General features: G+C 49.6%; 1 protein-coding gene across 2 annotated transcripts in view; it reads left to right on the top strand.

Moving 5' to 3' along the window:
- PLXDC2 (plexin domain containing 2) overlaps positions 1 to 16,766 on the top strand; it is a 425,672-nt gene that overhangs the window by 144,912 nt on the left and 263,994 nt on the right. For both annotated transcript variants that reach the window (XM_058297885.2, XM_058297886.2), the window contains exon 2: positions 6,724 to 6,935. In XM_058297885.2, coding sequence (XP_058153868.1) covers positions 6,724 to 6,935 — 212 coding nt within the window. The remainder of the gene's footprint in view (positions 1 to 6,723; positions 6,936 to 16,766) is intronic.

The raw sequence follows: 16,766 nt of genomic DNA, 5'->3' as shown, positions 1-16,766 counted from the left end.
ATAGGTTTTGATATGTTGTGTTCTCATTTTCATTCTTCTCAAAATATTTGTTGAATTCTCTTAAAATTTCTTCTTTGACCCACTGATTGTTTGACTGTGTTGTTTAATCTCCACATAGTTATGAATTTTTCCTTTTTCCATCCATTATTGATCTCCAGCTTTATTCCATTATGATCAGAGAATGTGTCTTTTATATAATTTCAATCTTTTTAAATTTATTGAGACTTGTCTTGTGACCCAACCTATGGGCTATCTTGTAAAAGGATTGATGAGCACTTGAAAAGAATGTATAGCCTTCTGTTTTGGGGTACAATGCTCTGTAAATATCTGTTAGGTCTAGTTCATTTATCATATTATTCAAGCTCTCTGTTTCTTTATTTATCCTCTGTCCAGATGTTCTATCCAATACTGAGAGCGGTGTATTAACGTCTCCCTTTAGCTTTGCCAGTGTGTGCCTCATGTATCTTGGGGCTTTAAGGATAGGTGCATAAATATTTAGTATCCCCTTTTATTAATACATAATGACCTTCTTCATCCTTATAACTGTTCTGCATTTAAAATCTATTTTGTCTCATATTAATATCGCTTCTCCAGCTCTTTTTTGGTTACTGTTTGCATGGAATATCTTATTCCCACATTTCACTTATAACCTGGTTGTGTCCTTACATCTGAGGTGAGTCTTTTGCAGACAACATATAGATGGTTCATATCTTTTTTATCCACTCGAACAGTCTATGTCTTTTGATTGAGGAGTTCAAGTCATTAACATTCAATGTTCTAACTATAAAGGCATTACTTACTTCATCCATTTTGACCTTTGACTTTCTGTTATCATACTGTACTGTTGTCTATCTTTTTACCACTTAATTTACTCTTTTCTATACTCATTTCTACACTCTTCTCCAAGTCTCTCACCCTTATTTTTTTTTTTTTCTTTCAGGCTCTAGCGCTCCCTTTAGTATCTCTTGTAATTTGGTCTTTTGGTAACATATTCTCTCAGTTTTTGTTTGTCTGTGGAGACATTGAACTCCCCCTCATTTCTGAAGGACATCTTTGCCAGATACAGAGTTCTTGGCTAGCAGTTTTTCTCTTTCAATACTTTAAATATATCATACCACTTTCTTTTCTCATCCATGGCTTCTGATGAAAGGTTGGCACTTAATATTATCAAGTTTCCCTTATGATGCTATGTGATGCTTTGTTTTTCTCTTGCTGCTTTCAAAACCTTCTCTTTATCTTTGATATTTATCATTCTGAATAGTAGGTGTCTCGGAGTAGTTCTATTCAAATTTATTTTGTTTGGGGTGCATTGTCCTTTTCCTAAGGGTAAGGAACTTTTCAGTCATTATTTCCTCAAATATTCTTTCTGTCTCTTTTCCATATTCTTCTCTTTCTGGGACACTGATAATTTGTATGTTTTTGGGTTTCACATTGTCATTCATTTCCCTGAGACACTGTTCCATTTTTTCCATTCTCTTCTCTTTCTGTTCTCTTGTCTTTTCCAGTTGAGATGTTCTGTCTTTGAAATCACTAGTTCTGTCTTCAAGCAATTTAAATGTGTTCTTATGTGCCTCTAATGTACTTTTTTTTTCTTTATTTTTTAAAAAATGTTACATTAAAAAAAATGAGGTTCCCATATACCCACCCATCCCCCTCACCCCACTCCGCTCATATCAACAGCCTCTTCCACCATCGTGGCTCATTCATTGCATTTGGTGAATACATTTTGGAGCACTGCTGTGCCATATGGTATGGTTTACATTATAGTTTACACTTTTCCCCATTCTACCCAGTGGGCTGTGGCAGGACATGCAATGTCCAGCATCTGTCCCTGCAGTACCACCCAGGACAACTCCCAAGTCCTGAAAATGCCCCCACATCATATCTCTTCTTCACTCTCCCTACCCTCAGCAGCTACTGTGGCCACTTTCTCCACATCAGTGCTACATTTTCTTCCATTACTAATCACAATAGTTCCGTAGTAGAATATCAGTAAGTCCACTCTAATCCATACTCTATTCCTCCATCCTATGGACCCTGGGATGGTGATGTCCACTCCACCTCTATATTGAGAGGAGGCTTAGATTCCACATGGGTGAGATTAAAAGTACATTATCCAATATACGTTGGATGTTGGATAATGTACTTTTTAACTCACCCATCATGTCTTTCATTCCCCTGAGGTCTGTTAATTTTCTTTGCAGACATTCAAATTTTTCTTTATGCTCACCCAGTGTCTTCTTAATATGCTTTACTCTTTAGTCATTTTTTTCTTTAAATTCTTTTAAGGGATTTAGGAGAGTTGTGAGATTATCATTGATTAATTGTCCTAAATTCTGAATCTTTTTAAGATATTTGGTTTGTTCCTTTGACTGGGCCATCTCTTCCTGTTTCCTAGTACAGCTTGAATTTTTTGTTGATATTTAGGTATCCAATATGTTTGTGAATTTACTCTAACAGCCAATTTCTCTCTCTTCCTTTTATTTTTTCACAGCAGTTCTTCAATATTTGGTTCACCTTATCCTAAGTCTTTAAGACTGCCTAGCTTAAGTTATCAAAAGAGAATCCAAAAACACACTACTGCGCGCAGACTTTCTCCCAGGGGTGGGGTAGAGAGAGCTCTAAAAGCCCTTTTTGTCCATGTAATTTCCAGTCCGGCCAGCAGATGGTACTTGACACATGTTTCCAGGGAGGTGTATCTCTCTAGATTTTTCTTTGTTTTTGTCCAGCCAGAGTTGAGATTGAAAGTGGACTCTGCTGGCTGAATTTACTGAAGCAAAGCCCCCGATTTCCCTCCCTTTTCCCTTGTAACAGCTGGTAGGGAGGACAACATCTCCTTCCAGTCAGCCACAATGAGCCAGGGGTTTTATCACCACTGAGTCCCTCAGGTTGGGGGAGGGGAGCAGCGGCTGGGAGGTTTATTGGTTCTTGTTTGCTGTTTCGGCTTCTTGGTCTCTCTGTTCCTCACTCTCCTGGGAGTTGTAAAGCACTGCCCTGGTCTCCTGCCTCCCAAAGAGGTCCCTCGGGCAGCCTTTGGCTCCTTCTCTGTTGTTTTTGTGAGAGAGCTGAGCATTACCTGTCTAATCCTATACCATCTCCCCACAATCCCCTCTATATGTTTTTTAATATTTCAGTAAAAAATGTAGCAATACTTTAAAGTTGTCTTAAATTTTGTTTCTTGATTATTCATAAAGCCATGCATGTTTTCCATGAGATTACTTACTATCAATTTTTAGGGCTAAAATCAAAATGTCTGTTTATTATTTATTTAATAGTAAAATTATGACTATTAAATTTTAAGGTTTGAATCTGTTCTGCATGTATTTTGGATTGAATACTTGACAGGTTAGATTTTTCCCATTTTCCCACTCTGTTTTCTTTATATTTTCTTAAACCACCTAATGCTCTCCCCAATACACGCCTGCAGTCAAGAGCCCGCCAGCGGCTCAGCATGCTGAGAATGGAGCTATGGGTAGCACCCATCTGGGCCTCTGGTGGCCTCAGGAATCACGGGCCAGAGACCAAGACTGCTCTTGGGACTCGGGCTTCTAGAGTTATTCTCTACTTGTTTTCCAATTTTAGCTTAAAATTTCCCTTGCTTCATCGATTCTGTAGCTTTTCCGTCTGTCAGCCTGGGCTTTTCTTCACAGTTCCGTGGCCTCCCCGGCTGGCCCCAGATGGGTCGTAAGCTAAGCAGCCACCTGGGGAGAAGGTGGCCCCGAGGGCTGCACCCGGGGCCCGGGCCACAGGAGACGTCCTTGCTGGAAAGCGTCACCAGGAGGGGAGCGGGCACGCCCCGGCCCCGTGCTTCCAAGTAGAAACCCGAAGCTCCTTCCCTGCGTGTGCTCACCCCTCACCCCTGCCCGGCGGGGGCTCCGGGGGCTCCTCTGCAGGGTCTGCGGGTGCAGGTTCAGGAGGAGCAGGCGGGCGGCGGGGGGCGCCGTCGAGGGACCGGGGGTGGGACCCAAGAGCCCGCAGCAGGTGAAAAGCCGCGGACAGGTTGCCCGGGGCCTCTCGCCCGGGTGCCGGCGCCGCTCACCCCTCGTCGGGTGCAGGAGCTCGGCTTGTGGGCTCCCCCAGGAACCTTCCAGAGGCGGCCTTGGCAGGCCCTGCACCCCGCACTGATCAGATTCCCCGGAGTTCAGCGCGGGCGGAGTGTGCGGGGCGCTGCCCCTGGCTCCGGAGCTCCTGCGAGGGGGCAGGCAGGACAGGGGCTCGGGACCCTCCCCAGGCAGCTGCCTCAGGGGGGCCCTCGGGGGCCCCGGGCTGCTGGGAGCCCCCCAGCCAGCCGAGACCCTGGCGGCGCCCGTTGGCTGTTAGAAAGAGCTAAAAAGGAAATGGCAAGGCGAGCCAGCGAAGCCAGGAACGCTGTTTAAAGGCAACCCAGGACTGCTTTGGAGTTGTCTGAATGCTTTACTAAAGCACGTTCTTTGACGTTTTAGGGATATTCTCGTTGATTACATTGTAGAGGGCGGACCTGCTCTGCTCCCTTGGTGTGTTTTAAAATACTGGTTAAGCTACTAACTGCATTTTTATTTATTTATTTTTTTACCATTTTCCCTGGACTGGCATTCTCACAAGAATCCTCTAGGGTTTTCAGTTGTCCCTCCCTGAGGCCTTGTGCTCAGAGAGCCGTGGGGTAGCTAGAACTGCCTCAAAGCTGCCACCCCCGAGCGAGGTAAAGGCACATCTCTAAAACTGACCCGAGAATTACGCTTAGCTGGTCGTTACACGGCGCCACCGCTTCCCTTTTCTGCAAGCTGCCTCATGTGTTTGGTAATGAGGCAGAATATAGAAATAAAGCCAATCAAATGGCCCCGTGTCCTTTGCTTAGACGTAGGTCTTAGAGTCTGACAGTGCCGGGAACAGCGGGCCTGCTTCTGCAAGGGAGGGATTTTCATCCCTGCTTTAAATGCGGGGTGACTAAAGCAAAGAGAAACGTGTGTGTGCCAGGCCCCACAGCAGTCCAGCCAGCGCTCCTGAGGCCTCGCAGCCTTTCTTCCATCATTCAATTCTGCCCGGTCCTTGGATTTTTGCTTCAGAGACTGTCGGTGATTCCATCATCACTCACACAGTCAGTCAACAAACGCTGAGCTCTCGCTCTGTGGGGGGTGGGAGGGGCTTTGAAAAGCCCACCCCGTGCGTGAGCCCTTGTCGGCCGTGCACTGGGCACAGTGCCGTGCTTCTGGCTTGGGCCACGGCACTCCTCTGCAGCTCTAATGTGCTGTGCCTGCGTGGGGAGGGGTAGGTTGCAGGGCCTGGGTTCTGAGCCGGAGCTGGAGCCACCAGGGCCTCGGGCCGTAGTTCTGTTAGGAGCCCGTGGAGGTGTAGCCTGTGCTCTGCGTAGAACCATTAGCACCTTTACGAATCGAAAGGGGGACACTCCAGACGGTTTTGTCTGGCCTTGGCAGCGGTGGCCTGAACTTGTTAGCTGGTGAGCCGCTGCCTTGGGCCCTTGCCACACACTGACACTCATGGCTCTGGCCGGGTGGCTGTCTCAGTTTGCCAGGGCTGCTATGACAAACACACAGCAAATGCATTTCATTTCTCGGAAACGTTCTCGCATTGCGGGGACATCGGAGCTGGACTTGCGTCGCTGCTTTCAGCCCTGGTGAGCCGGATCCTGCCGGTTATTCCGTTATCCAGCCTGTCGGTCCACGTCTTGGCAATGGTTGGCCAGGAAAGGGCTGTTCTTGGTCAGAAACTGAGTTTCCTGTCCCCGTGGGTCACCGTCCCCGGGTGCCCCCTGACATGAAGGTGGAGCGCACGGATGGAATCGAATATTCCGTCCTCGCAACGAGATGAGCTCGTCAGCAGGCGGCTCCCAGCTGGCCCAGTGAGGCCTCTGCCCACAGAGCTCGCTCCCTCCGCTTCTCCAAGAGCCCGTCCCTGCCTCCTTTCCCACGTCGGGACCCCAAGGGGAAGACAGCAGGGACGAGCCAGCGCCTTTGCAGTGACCCTGAGGGGGGGCCTGTCATATGACCCGAGCGGTGGACCAGTCAGCCCTGCAGCTCCCGACCCTCGCGGAATCCCAGGCTCTTTAACCGGTTCAAGCTGGTCGGAGGCCAAGAGCCGAGATCATGAGCTGCCCTCTCTTTCTTGGTGACTGGGAGTTCCTTGGCCTCCGCCCTGTGTCTGGCTCCCAGCTCGCTTTCTCAGCACGGCGGGGGTGGTGATGAAGCGTGTGTGTGTGTGTCTGTGTGTGTGCGTGTGTGTGTGTGTGCGTGTGTGTGTCTGTGTGTGTGTGTGGAGTGCAGTACTTCAGGGCCACGGCTCTTTTAGGGCCTCTCCAGAGTTCACATTAACTCTTGACGTGGCGCCTGCTGTTTCCACAATGATGTTCCGCTGAGAGGTGTCAGGCCAAGGCAGACGGCTGTGGGCCGTGTCCCCTTCCTGGGGCCGTAGGTAGTGTCCTGCTCCTGGGTCCGTGGGCCACATCCCCTTTTAGGGCCGTAGGTAGTGTCCCCCTCCCGGGGCCGTGGGCTGCGTCCCGCTCCCAGGCCGTAGGTAATGTACTGCTCCCAGGTCCGTGGGCCGTGTCCCCATCCCGGGGCTTAGGTAGTGTCCCCCTCCCGGGGTGGGCTGTGTCCCCCTCCCGGGGTGGGCTGTGTCCTGCTCCCGGGGCTGTTCATAGTGACCTGCTCAGCACACGTGTGTCCCCTGCCCGGCAGGGCCTGGGGTGCGTCTCAGCAATGGTGACGCTGTTCCCTTCTCTTTAAACAGCCTGGGCGTACCAGGTGGCCCCGGCCCTGCCGCCGACGGAGGACGAGGTGGCCGTGGCCGCGCAGGCCTCTGGCCCCAGGTGGAGGAGGAGCTCGGAGCCCCTCAGGGCGCTGGGCACGAACCGGGCCGGCCCGGGCCAGGACAGCGCCGAGCCCCGCAGCTTCACGGACCTGCTGCTGGACGACGGGCGGGACAACGGCACGCAGATCGAGGTGGGTGCGGCGGGTCGCGCGGGGTGGACGTGAGGCTCGTGGGCGGATGTCTTGGGGCCAGGGCAGCCGGGCTGGACACCACGCAGCGGGCGGCCTCCGTGGCAGGGCTTGCTGGCTCGTGTGTGGCCTGGGGGCGGGCGTCCGGCCTCTAGGTCCTGGCAGGGGCGCCTCCTCCAGGGGCTGTAGCTACCGGTGCCCCCCACGTGGCTCCCTCTCCTGCGTCCACCCTCTGTCCCCCCACATGGCTCCCTCTCCCGCGTCCACTCCTCTTTACCCCCATAAGGGGTCCCCTCCTGTGTCCTCCCCCCTGCTCCCCCCACGTGGCTCCCTCTCTTGCATCCACCCCTCCACCCCCCATAAGGGTTCCCCCTCCTGAGTCCACCACCCTGTTCCCCCCACATGGCTCCCTCTCCTGTGTCCACCCCTCCGTCCCCCCACGTGGCTCCCCTCCTGCGTCTACCCCGCTGTCCCCCCACATGCCTCCTTTCCTGTGTCCACCCCTCCTTCCCCCCAACGTGGCTCCTCTCCTGTGTCCACCCCTCCATCCCCCCACGTGCCTTCCCCTCCTGTGTCCACCCCCCGTCCCCCTCATGTGGCTCCTCTCCTGCATCCACCCCTGTCCCCCCCGCATGGCTCCCTCTCCTGTGTCCACCCTCCATCCCCCCATGTGGGCTCCCCGTCCCGCGTCCACTCCTTGGGCTCTGACTTCGGGCTCCTGCTCCCGCCCCCAGATGTCCCTGCATACAAGCACCCCAGCTGAAGGGGTCCTGGCCCCCCTGGTCTGCTGTGGCCTCATCTAAGTAGGGTCTTGGGGAGCCTGGTCCCCTCGGCCCACCCCTCACTAATGCCACCCCAGCCCCCGTGTGCAGGGCCTCACCCCAGGCCCACGCCTGGAGCCTGTCTTCCATTCGACCCCCACCGCGCCCAGTTCCCACGTCCCCACAAACTGCCCCTTCCGTTCAGTTAGAGCTTTTGGAATGATCAACTATAAAAATTATTTTAATTCGTTAATAAATATTAACCATATTGAATCATTTTACTATCATATTGACTTAAGAGTACATTATATTAACTATTTTGGGCGAAGCCGTGGAATCTTCCGGTAGTTCTTCGCGGGCTTGCTGGCTGCGGGCGGCAAGGGGCACAGCCCTCGCATCTCCCTTGTGGCAAATCTCTCGTCTGACTTAGTTAAACAGGAATAAGAAAGACAGGACACCGACGAGGCCTGCGCGGGGCAGTGCCCGGGAGGCGTCGTGCCCTTCAACGGTGGGCACGGCCACTTCCGTCACGCCACACGAGCGGTGAGCACGCAGCCGGGCGGGCTTTTCCTTCAGGAACCAGAGCCCCTCGGCCCGGCAGCCCTGGCTGTGGTCGTGGCCGTCAGCGTCCTTCGTGGCGCCCAGAGACGCGCCTTGTGGCCCTTCTTCTCCCTCTGCCGTGCTGTAGACCTCATCTCTCACTTCCACTGGGAAAAAAACAACAACAGGAAACAAAGAAAAGAAGACAATAGCCTATTCACCATTTTGACACAAATGCACTTTGAAATCTACCAAGTCCGCTCTGCTCTGAACCTGATGGCACTATGTATTTTGGCTCTTCTTAAGACCAGATCCTGGAGGGACTGTCAAACTTGGCATCCCAGTTAGAGAATTCTTCTAATTGGAGTGGTTGCTGTTGTTTCATTTTTCAATATTCCTCCCGTGAAGCTATTACCAGAGAGATGGTTTGAGCCAGCTGCACTTCCTGTCACGCACACACGGAGCTCAGCAGTGGGCAGACGTCGCCACTGGCCGGAGCGCTGCCTCGTGGGAGCTCTTCCTTCTGGTCTGGGCCCACTCGTGTGGTCACAGACCCACTCAGCCAGGAGGGAGAAACGACTTCGCTCTGAGCGGTAGGGGTGAAAGTGGGGTGCTGTGGGACCGTCCCTAAGAGGCCTGCTCCAGATGCTTATCTGGGGATCTAAAGGCTGTCAGGACTCTCAGGTACGGTCAAATTCCTTTCACCACTTGCCTTGTCCATGCTGCCCTCAGGACTTCCAGGTGTCTGCACGGGAGGGCAGCTCACCTGTGTCACCTCGCGGCTGCCTGTGTCGCCTCAGGTCTCCCTGTGTCAGCTCATGGCTGCGTGTGTCATCTGGTGGCTGCCTGTGTCACCTCACAGCTGCCTGTTTTACCTCAAGACTCTCTGTATGACCTCAAAGCTTACCTGTGTCACCTCACAGCTCACCTGTGTCACCTCACGGCTGCCTGTGTCACCTCAAGCCTCCCTGTATCAGCTCATGGTTGTGTGTGTGTCATCTCTTGGCTGCCTGTGTTACCTCACAGCTCCCTGTGTTTCCTCAAGTCTCCCTGTGTCAGTTTATGTCTGTGGGTCATCTCATGCCTACCTGTGTCTCCTCACGGCTCCCTGTTACCTCAAGACTCTCTCTATCACTTCATAGCTGCCTTTGTTACCTCACAGCTGCCCATGTTACCTCAAGACTCCTTATCACCTTGTGGCTGCCTGTGTCACCTCATGGCCGCCTGTTGTTACCTCAAGACTCTCTCTATCACCTCATGGCTGCCTGTGTCACCTCATGGCTTCCTGTGTCACCTCAGAGCTGCCTGTTTTACCTCAAGACTCTCTCTATTACCTTGTGGCTGCCTGTGTCACCTCGTGGCTGCCTTTGTCATCTCATGGCTGTCCTTCCGTTTTCTGGAACAAGATCTCACGCATCGACAGCCTGCACAGGATGGGGAAAGCCTGAGCAGTGCTTGGCGCGCTCCTTGAATTTCACTTTCCCTGGGGCCCCTGTGGGGTCACGGTGGTAGCTTACTCTTCTAACTACGGAAATGGATCACACGTTCCGCCGTACCACATCAAACTGAATGTGCAGGTTTTACCACATATTCCCCTGCAGTGTTTGGGGGTGTCAGAATCCCTCTCTTGGGACAATGAACGTGTTTACGGAAGGGATTTTAGAGTCTGGTTTTTGCCTTGATTCCAATGCACCTGGATAACCTGAGGAAGGGAAGTTTAAAAATAGGGCCCGTGGGTCACATCCGTGTAGTTTCTCCATCCAAACTGAATCAGAAACCGTGAGCTGGAGTGGCGTCCCTCACACTCGACGTGCCGACAGCTCCCCGGGCTCTGGCTAAGACGCACACTGCCTTACCAGCGCTCGGCGGAGCCCGGGCTGCCGGGCTGCGGTTCCAACAGGCTCCCGGGCGCCGCTGCCCTAGCAGGCCTCAGGCCGCGCCAGCTCAGGGGGCATGGCCACGGGCAGACGGAGCTATTGTGTAAGGACAGATTGAGACACTGAATCTCGTTGCCTCTCCACAACGTGCCTCGTGGATTTCTCATACTGGCATCTAAGAGAATATCAGCAGCTCTTTTATCACCCGTGCCTGCGTTCAAGTCCAAATGAGAGGAGGGGTGGGAGAGGAGGCCCAAGAACGAGAGAACAACAGTGTTTCTCCTAAATGCATTTGCCAGAACCCACTTGATCTGCTGTAGCTCGATGGGCCAGTTGTGCCTGCCTTTTATTTTTATAAACTATACTTCTCTTTTTAAAAGTTAATTACAAATCACTGCCCTTGAGGTTGTTGTGTCTGCTCTCACACTTCACTGCAGTCCCTCAGCAAGTGGTCTATGTGTGAGGACGGCAGGCGCTGGCGCATGCTCACGCGGGTGGAATGTGGTGCTCTGACGAAGGCAAACACGCACCTTGTCTCGTCCTGCGCTGGGTGCAGAAAGAGAGCTCAGATGACCCCTAGATCAGCAAAGGGCAAGCGGGCATGTGTCCTGAAGCCCGACAAAGCTCCCTCGCTTTCCTAGCTCTGGCAACACAGAAACAGGGTGAGGAAAACTGCACAACGCCGCCGTGCCAGTTCAGGCAACCGTCCCTCCCAGGAGCTCAGGGTGTGACGCTCATGTAGAAGAACGTGGCAATGCGGATTTGTGACATCGTTCAACAGGAAGATAAACCACCCGGCAGGGCAGGTTCTGCTGCTGTCGTTCTTATGAATGTGACCAGCTGGCGTAGATAGATTTCGAATGAAATGTTTCTGTTTTAGGGAAACTTCGACTTGTAGAAGGGGTTTCAGCATGTGCTTGCAGAATCAAAACGCTGTGTGAAGGGGACACTGACGGCCGCCCTGCAGGTGTCTCAGATTCGAATCCAGATGAGTTGAACTTCCCCAAATTCATGCAGGGGTCAGACTGGCATTCGCAAACTGTGAGAAAGAAAGCCTGGTGGGGCATGGGGTTGGAAAGCAGGAGGAGAGGTAAGAGAGGGAGCCCCTTGTTCTGAGGGGAGCCAGGGTAAATGAGCAGGGGGGGCATCCGGGAACTGGGAGAAGGGAGAGTGAAAAGATCGCCAGGAACCAGGGTGTTTGTGTATAGAGAGGGCAAGACTTTAAAACTAAGGCGCTGGGAATTTATCAGGAAGGTGCTCAGAGGCTGCTGAAAGGCAGTATGCACTGGCATTGCTAAAAGATTGCTTTTGCGGGGCCGAGTGGGGACTGGGTGAGTGGAAAGCTATATTATGTTTAGATGAGAATTGTGGGATGAAATGAGATCATGCTTGGGGGAAAAGCTGTGGACGAGCACATGGATTTCAGAAATATTTAGATCTCTGATCAGTCATTTAAAGTAACCACAGCAGCACAGTGCTCCCACGCTCCTGGTGCTCGCTGGAACCGGAGGGCCCATTGCAGATCTCTGCTTTCCACTCCTGCTCCGGCCCAGACAGATGCACATCTGATGTGGCTTGCGAATTTCCCTGCTTCCCACAACTGCATTGCCAGAGGCCGCACATTGACGACAAAATCGTTCTCAGTTTCTTCTGTTTTGGTAATTGGCAAAATGGCATAGCTTTAAACTTCTGATTGAATCCCATTCATTTCCTTTTAGAATATTGATGAGGACTTTTAGGTTCCAAAGAAGAAAATGCACTGAAAATTGTAAATCAGGCAGAACTTATATCTGCAATTATTGTTCATCCTCTAAAAAGAGGAGTTAGAGGATTAAAATAGAGTATCATATATCTTGCTCTATTATAGGTTATTCTTAGCTTGACATGTCAGCTCTTTATTGAACCTAAAATGGAGAAGGATGTATAAGTGTTCTTCAAATAATTCCATAGAGAATAACTGAGCCATCTCTGATGCTTCACTGTTGGCGAATCAAGTTTATTGCACAAATGGCTATGAAAGGTCCTTGTGAACAATGTGTGAGGGATGTAAAATGCTTATGCATGTTAGTCATACAATTTATTATCAGAACATTTGTGTTTCAGTGTGAATAGTATTCTTGCATTTTCCATGTACAAAGAGAAATACCATATTTTCTCTCCCCTGCCCAGAGCCTGAGCTCCATTATGATAGTAAACTGTGTTTTGCTACCCTAATAACCTGGCTACCCATGAGCACCCCACTGTAGTTTCTCTCTCTCTGTATTAAACAGTCATGGTGACCCACTTACAATGCAGGGAACAACAAATTAAGCAACTGAATTTCTGTCCTATCAGCCAGCAATCTTATTTTTCTTCTTTGCCCAGATTTACTTGTAACAGGACACTTAAATTACATGTTTATGAAAATTATCATTTTCAATATCAAAAATTAATCGGAGTAAGGAGATCCTAGAGCCAGCTCCTGCTGCAGGGCAGTTAATAAACACCCAGAACTCTCTGGAGCTAGCTGAAGCACCTGTTTGAGGGCTCCAAGAGGCCAGAAGAGCATCCTGCCACATCCTTGAAGGAATGGAAGGAGGAGGCTGCCCATCTGCAGAGAAGACTCATAAGTAGAGTGCCCCATGCCCCGCAGGCAGGTCTCGTCCTCCTCTGGAGGCACAAGCCACCTCGGGAGCTGTTCCGCACTGGAATTGAAAGCTCCACTTCACAAAAACAGGGGAGGAAGAGACGACTGGGCACCAACTTCAGCTACTGATGAGTAAATTCGGCCGGCTACAGTATAATCCTGAGAACAGCTAAAGTTTGAGCCTGAGTCAGAAAGAGGCCAGAAGCTGCCATCTTAACTCTGTGCCTGGCATGAGGGGAAACAGGATGGACTAAAATCACACTGCTGGCGGGGACCAGCTTCTTTCCATTCAGATCAGATTGCAGCTCGAGCCTAGGCCCCAGTCCCACCTCCAGCAGGGAGGAAGCTGCTGGTACCTGCACCAGCCTCTCTGGAAAACTACTGGCCAAGCTGCAGAGGCTGGTAATCATCCTACTCTGGTGGCACCAGCCACCCTAGGAGCTGTTCTGTGGCTGGAATTTGAAGCTCCATTTCCCAAAAACAGGGGAGGAGGAGACGGTTGGCCACTGACTTCAGCTACTGATTAGTAGACTCGGCTGGCTAAAGTATAACCCTAAGAATAGCTAAAGTTTGAACCTGTCCAAGTTGGAAAGAAATCAATAGCCAGCTTTTGATACTGCCCCCAGCACGAGGGGTAGCCGGCATGACCAAAAATCACAGTGATGGTAGGGACTGGTTTCTTTCACCCAGATTGGCCTGCGTGCCCTGGCCTAGGCTTCAGCCCCACCTCTGGCAGGGAGGAGGCCGGCAGGCCCTGCACCAGCCTATCTGTTAACTGCAGGTACCTTTGGCTGGCACAGACTGAATAATCAGAAATCTACCAGGGCAACTGTGGTCATCTTGGACCTGCATTGCATAGTGTGCTGCCCACACCTGGAGCTCCATCCCCACCCCAGGCAGGGGAGAAAGGGGCATGAAGCTTCATCAGTATCTCTGGGCAGTTACAGTTTAGGCTGCACGACTTGGATTATTCCACACAGTTGGGCTCTATCCCTACCCCTGGCAAAGGAGAAAGTTGGGAGAAGCTTCATAGGTCCTGGGGGCAAGGAGAGAAGCTTCAACCTCCACAGCTTATAGCACCAAATACATCCTTGGCTACTAGTGCATAACTGGCAAGAGAGAAAGGGGAGGTAGCCCTAAATTATAGAGAAAAACTGCACCCTGAATAAATACTCTGGTAAGACACCAACAATCCACACCAAGAAATAGGAAGATATGATCCAGTTAAAGGAAAAAGATAAGATCCAGATGACATAAAGGAGTTGAGATAACTTATCATAGATGTTCAAACAAATCTTAGTAAATTCAATGAGATGCTAAAGAGATTAAGGCTATTAGAAGCCATTGGATGAGCACAAAGAATTTGAAAGCACAGATAGAAAATAGCAGATCTTGTGGGAATAAAAGGTGCAATAAATGAAATAAAAAACACATTGGAATGATATAATAGCAGATTTGAGGAGGCAGAAGAAAGGATAGGTGAGCTTGAATAAATGGTCTCTGAAAGTGAACATAGAAAAGAACAGATGAAGGAAAGAATGGAAAAAACTGAACAAGGCCTCAGGGCACTAAATGACAGCAAGAAACATGCAAACATACGTGTCATGGGTGTCCCAGAAGGAGAAGAGAAGGGAAAGGGGCAGAAGGAATATTTGAAGAAATAATGGTAGAAAATTTCCCAACCCTATTGAAGGACATAGATATCCATGTCCAAGAAGCACAACATACTCCCATCTGAAAAAATCTAAATAGACCAACTCTGAGACACATATTAATCAGAATGTCAAATGCCAAAGACAGATAGAATTCTGAGAACAGCAAGAGAAAAGCAATACATAACATATAAAGGATACACAATAAGATTAAGTGCTGATTTCTCACCAGAAACCATGGAGGCAAGAAGACAGTGGTATGATATATTTAAAATACTACAAGAGAAAAACTTCCAGCCAAGAATTTATATCCATCAAGATCGTCTTTCAAAAATAAGATGAGTTTAGAATATTCACAGATAAACAGAAACTGAAAGAATTTCTAACCAAGAGATGGGGTTTTCAGGAAATACTAAAGCGTGTGCTAGAGTCTGAAAAGAAAAGACAGGAGAGAGAGGCCTGGAAGAGAGTCTAGAAATGAAGATTATATCAATCAAAGTCACAGAAGAGTGATGAAAATAAAATATGACAGATAAAACTCAAGCAGTCAGTGAATTAGTCAGCCAAAGGGGTGCAGATGCAAAATACCAGAAATTGATTGGTTTTTATAAGGGTATTTATTTGGGGAAGGAACTTAAAGATATTAGGCCATAAGCATAAGTTACTTTCCTTCTCACGTTTGGAGCAAGATGGCTGCCGACATCTACCAGGGTTCAGGCTTCCTGAGTTCCTCTGGGCTCAGCTCCTCTGTTTTCTCTACAAGGTCAGCTGTAGACTATCAGGTGAATGGCTCTGTCTCTCTCCCTGGGGTTTCTGCCATGTCTAAGGAGTTGTCTCTATTCCTCTGTGTTCTTCTCCTGGCTCAGGTCCTTTCTTCCCTGGGCTTGCTTCTCTTTCCTCTGTGTGCTTACTTCCTAGAGTCCCAGCTTAAGACCTCAGCATCAAACTCCAACATCAAAACTCCAACATCAGAAAACCCTCAGCTCTGTCCTTTGCCATGCCTTTTATCTGTGAGTCTCCACCCACCAACAGGTGGGGACTCAATGCCCTAATGATGTGGCCCAAACAAAGCCCTAATCATAACTTAATCATGCCCAGGTACAGACCAGATTACAAACATACTCCAATATCTATTTTTGGAATTCATAACAAATCAAACTGCTACTCTCCACCCTCTGAATTCCAAAAAGACATTACAATATATTAAAAAAACTTAAATTAGTTACAATGCAAGTACTAAATAATATCACAATCAATTTAAAGTAATACATTTTGTCTTAGGGCAAAGTCCTGTCTGCTGTAAACATCTGAAACTTACAAAACAATATTCCTGTTTTGAATATACAAATGGACAAAGGATAAATACTTTTATTACAATAAGGAGAAATTGGGAGGGAAACATGAGTCACGGGTCCTCTACAGTCAGTAAACCTGGAGGGCATCCTCCATTTGATTTCAGTCTGAGAGTCATTCTTAAGATGATATTTCTTCTCCTTGGTGTCTTATGGGAACCCACCTTTTCCACATACTTACCCAAAGGTCATTTTCTTTGTTCCACCCTCATTAAGCATCTGGGTGTCGATCAAGCTCCAGACCTCATCCTCCAAGAGTGTTGGGGTGATTGCCACACCTTACCCAATCTTTGGGTTAGAGTCTTAACCCCCCTACTACAGTGATGTGAAGACAACATTCCCCCTAACCTTTGGCAAACAGGCTCAAACCATTCAGAGCAATGAGTTGACCACCTGACCTTCCCTAACCTTTGGCATGCAGGCTAAACCCTCTCAGAGCAGTGAGTTGACCACCTGGCCTTCCCTAATCTATGGGGGACAGGTCCACCCCTCTCAGACTTGTGGGGTGCTAACCTTAACTACAATAATCCTTGGGGAGTATGCTCCACCCTCTCTGTACCCTGGGGCAGCAAATCTGTCCCAGAACATCAGGTGGGAACATCCATCCTCTTCAACTGCTGGTGCAAACCCACCCTCTCTGTACACATGGGTGGGGTTCCTCTCTTGGCCCAAGGTGATGTCTTAATTCCAGATCTCAGCTTCCTTGGTTTTTCTCTTAAAGCTATTTCTCCCTCAGTCTCTCCTTTCCATGTCCCTTTTAGTCCAGGCTGACAGTGGTTTTGTCCATACAGTTCTCTCAAAAACCTTGTTGGTTTAGCATGCAAGAAGTAAGGGTCCAAGCCATCAGACAGTAAGACTTTCCACACGTCTTTTCAAGATAACTGCATCTTCGATCCTGATTTACAAGTTCCAAGTTTAGTTAAGTCCTCCAATGGGGCACTTTCTTCTGGGAGCTTGATTTCCAGAGGCTTGGAATTTCCAGAATTAGTTTCTGTTTTCTTTCTGCCTGACAGTTCAGTCCTCAGT

The sequence above is a fragment of the Dasypus novemcinctus genome, chromosome 5 (assembly GCF_030445035.2).
Source record: "Dasypus novemcinctus isolate mDasNov1 chromosome 5, mDasNov1.1.hap2, whole genome shotgun sequence".
NCBI lineage: Eukaryota > Metazoa > Chordata > Mammalia > Cingulata > Dasypodidae > Dasypus > Dasypus novemcinctus.
The sequence above is the reverse complement of the archived record's forward strand: the minus strand, read 5'-3'. Positions and strand labels throughout refer to the sequence as shown.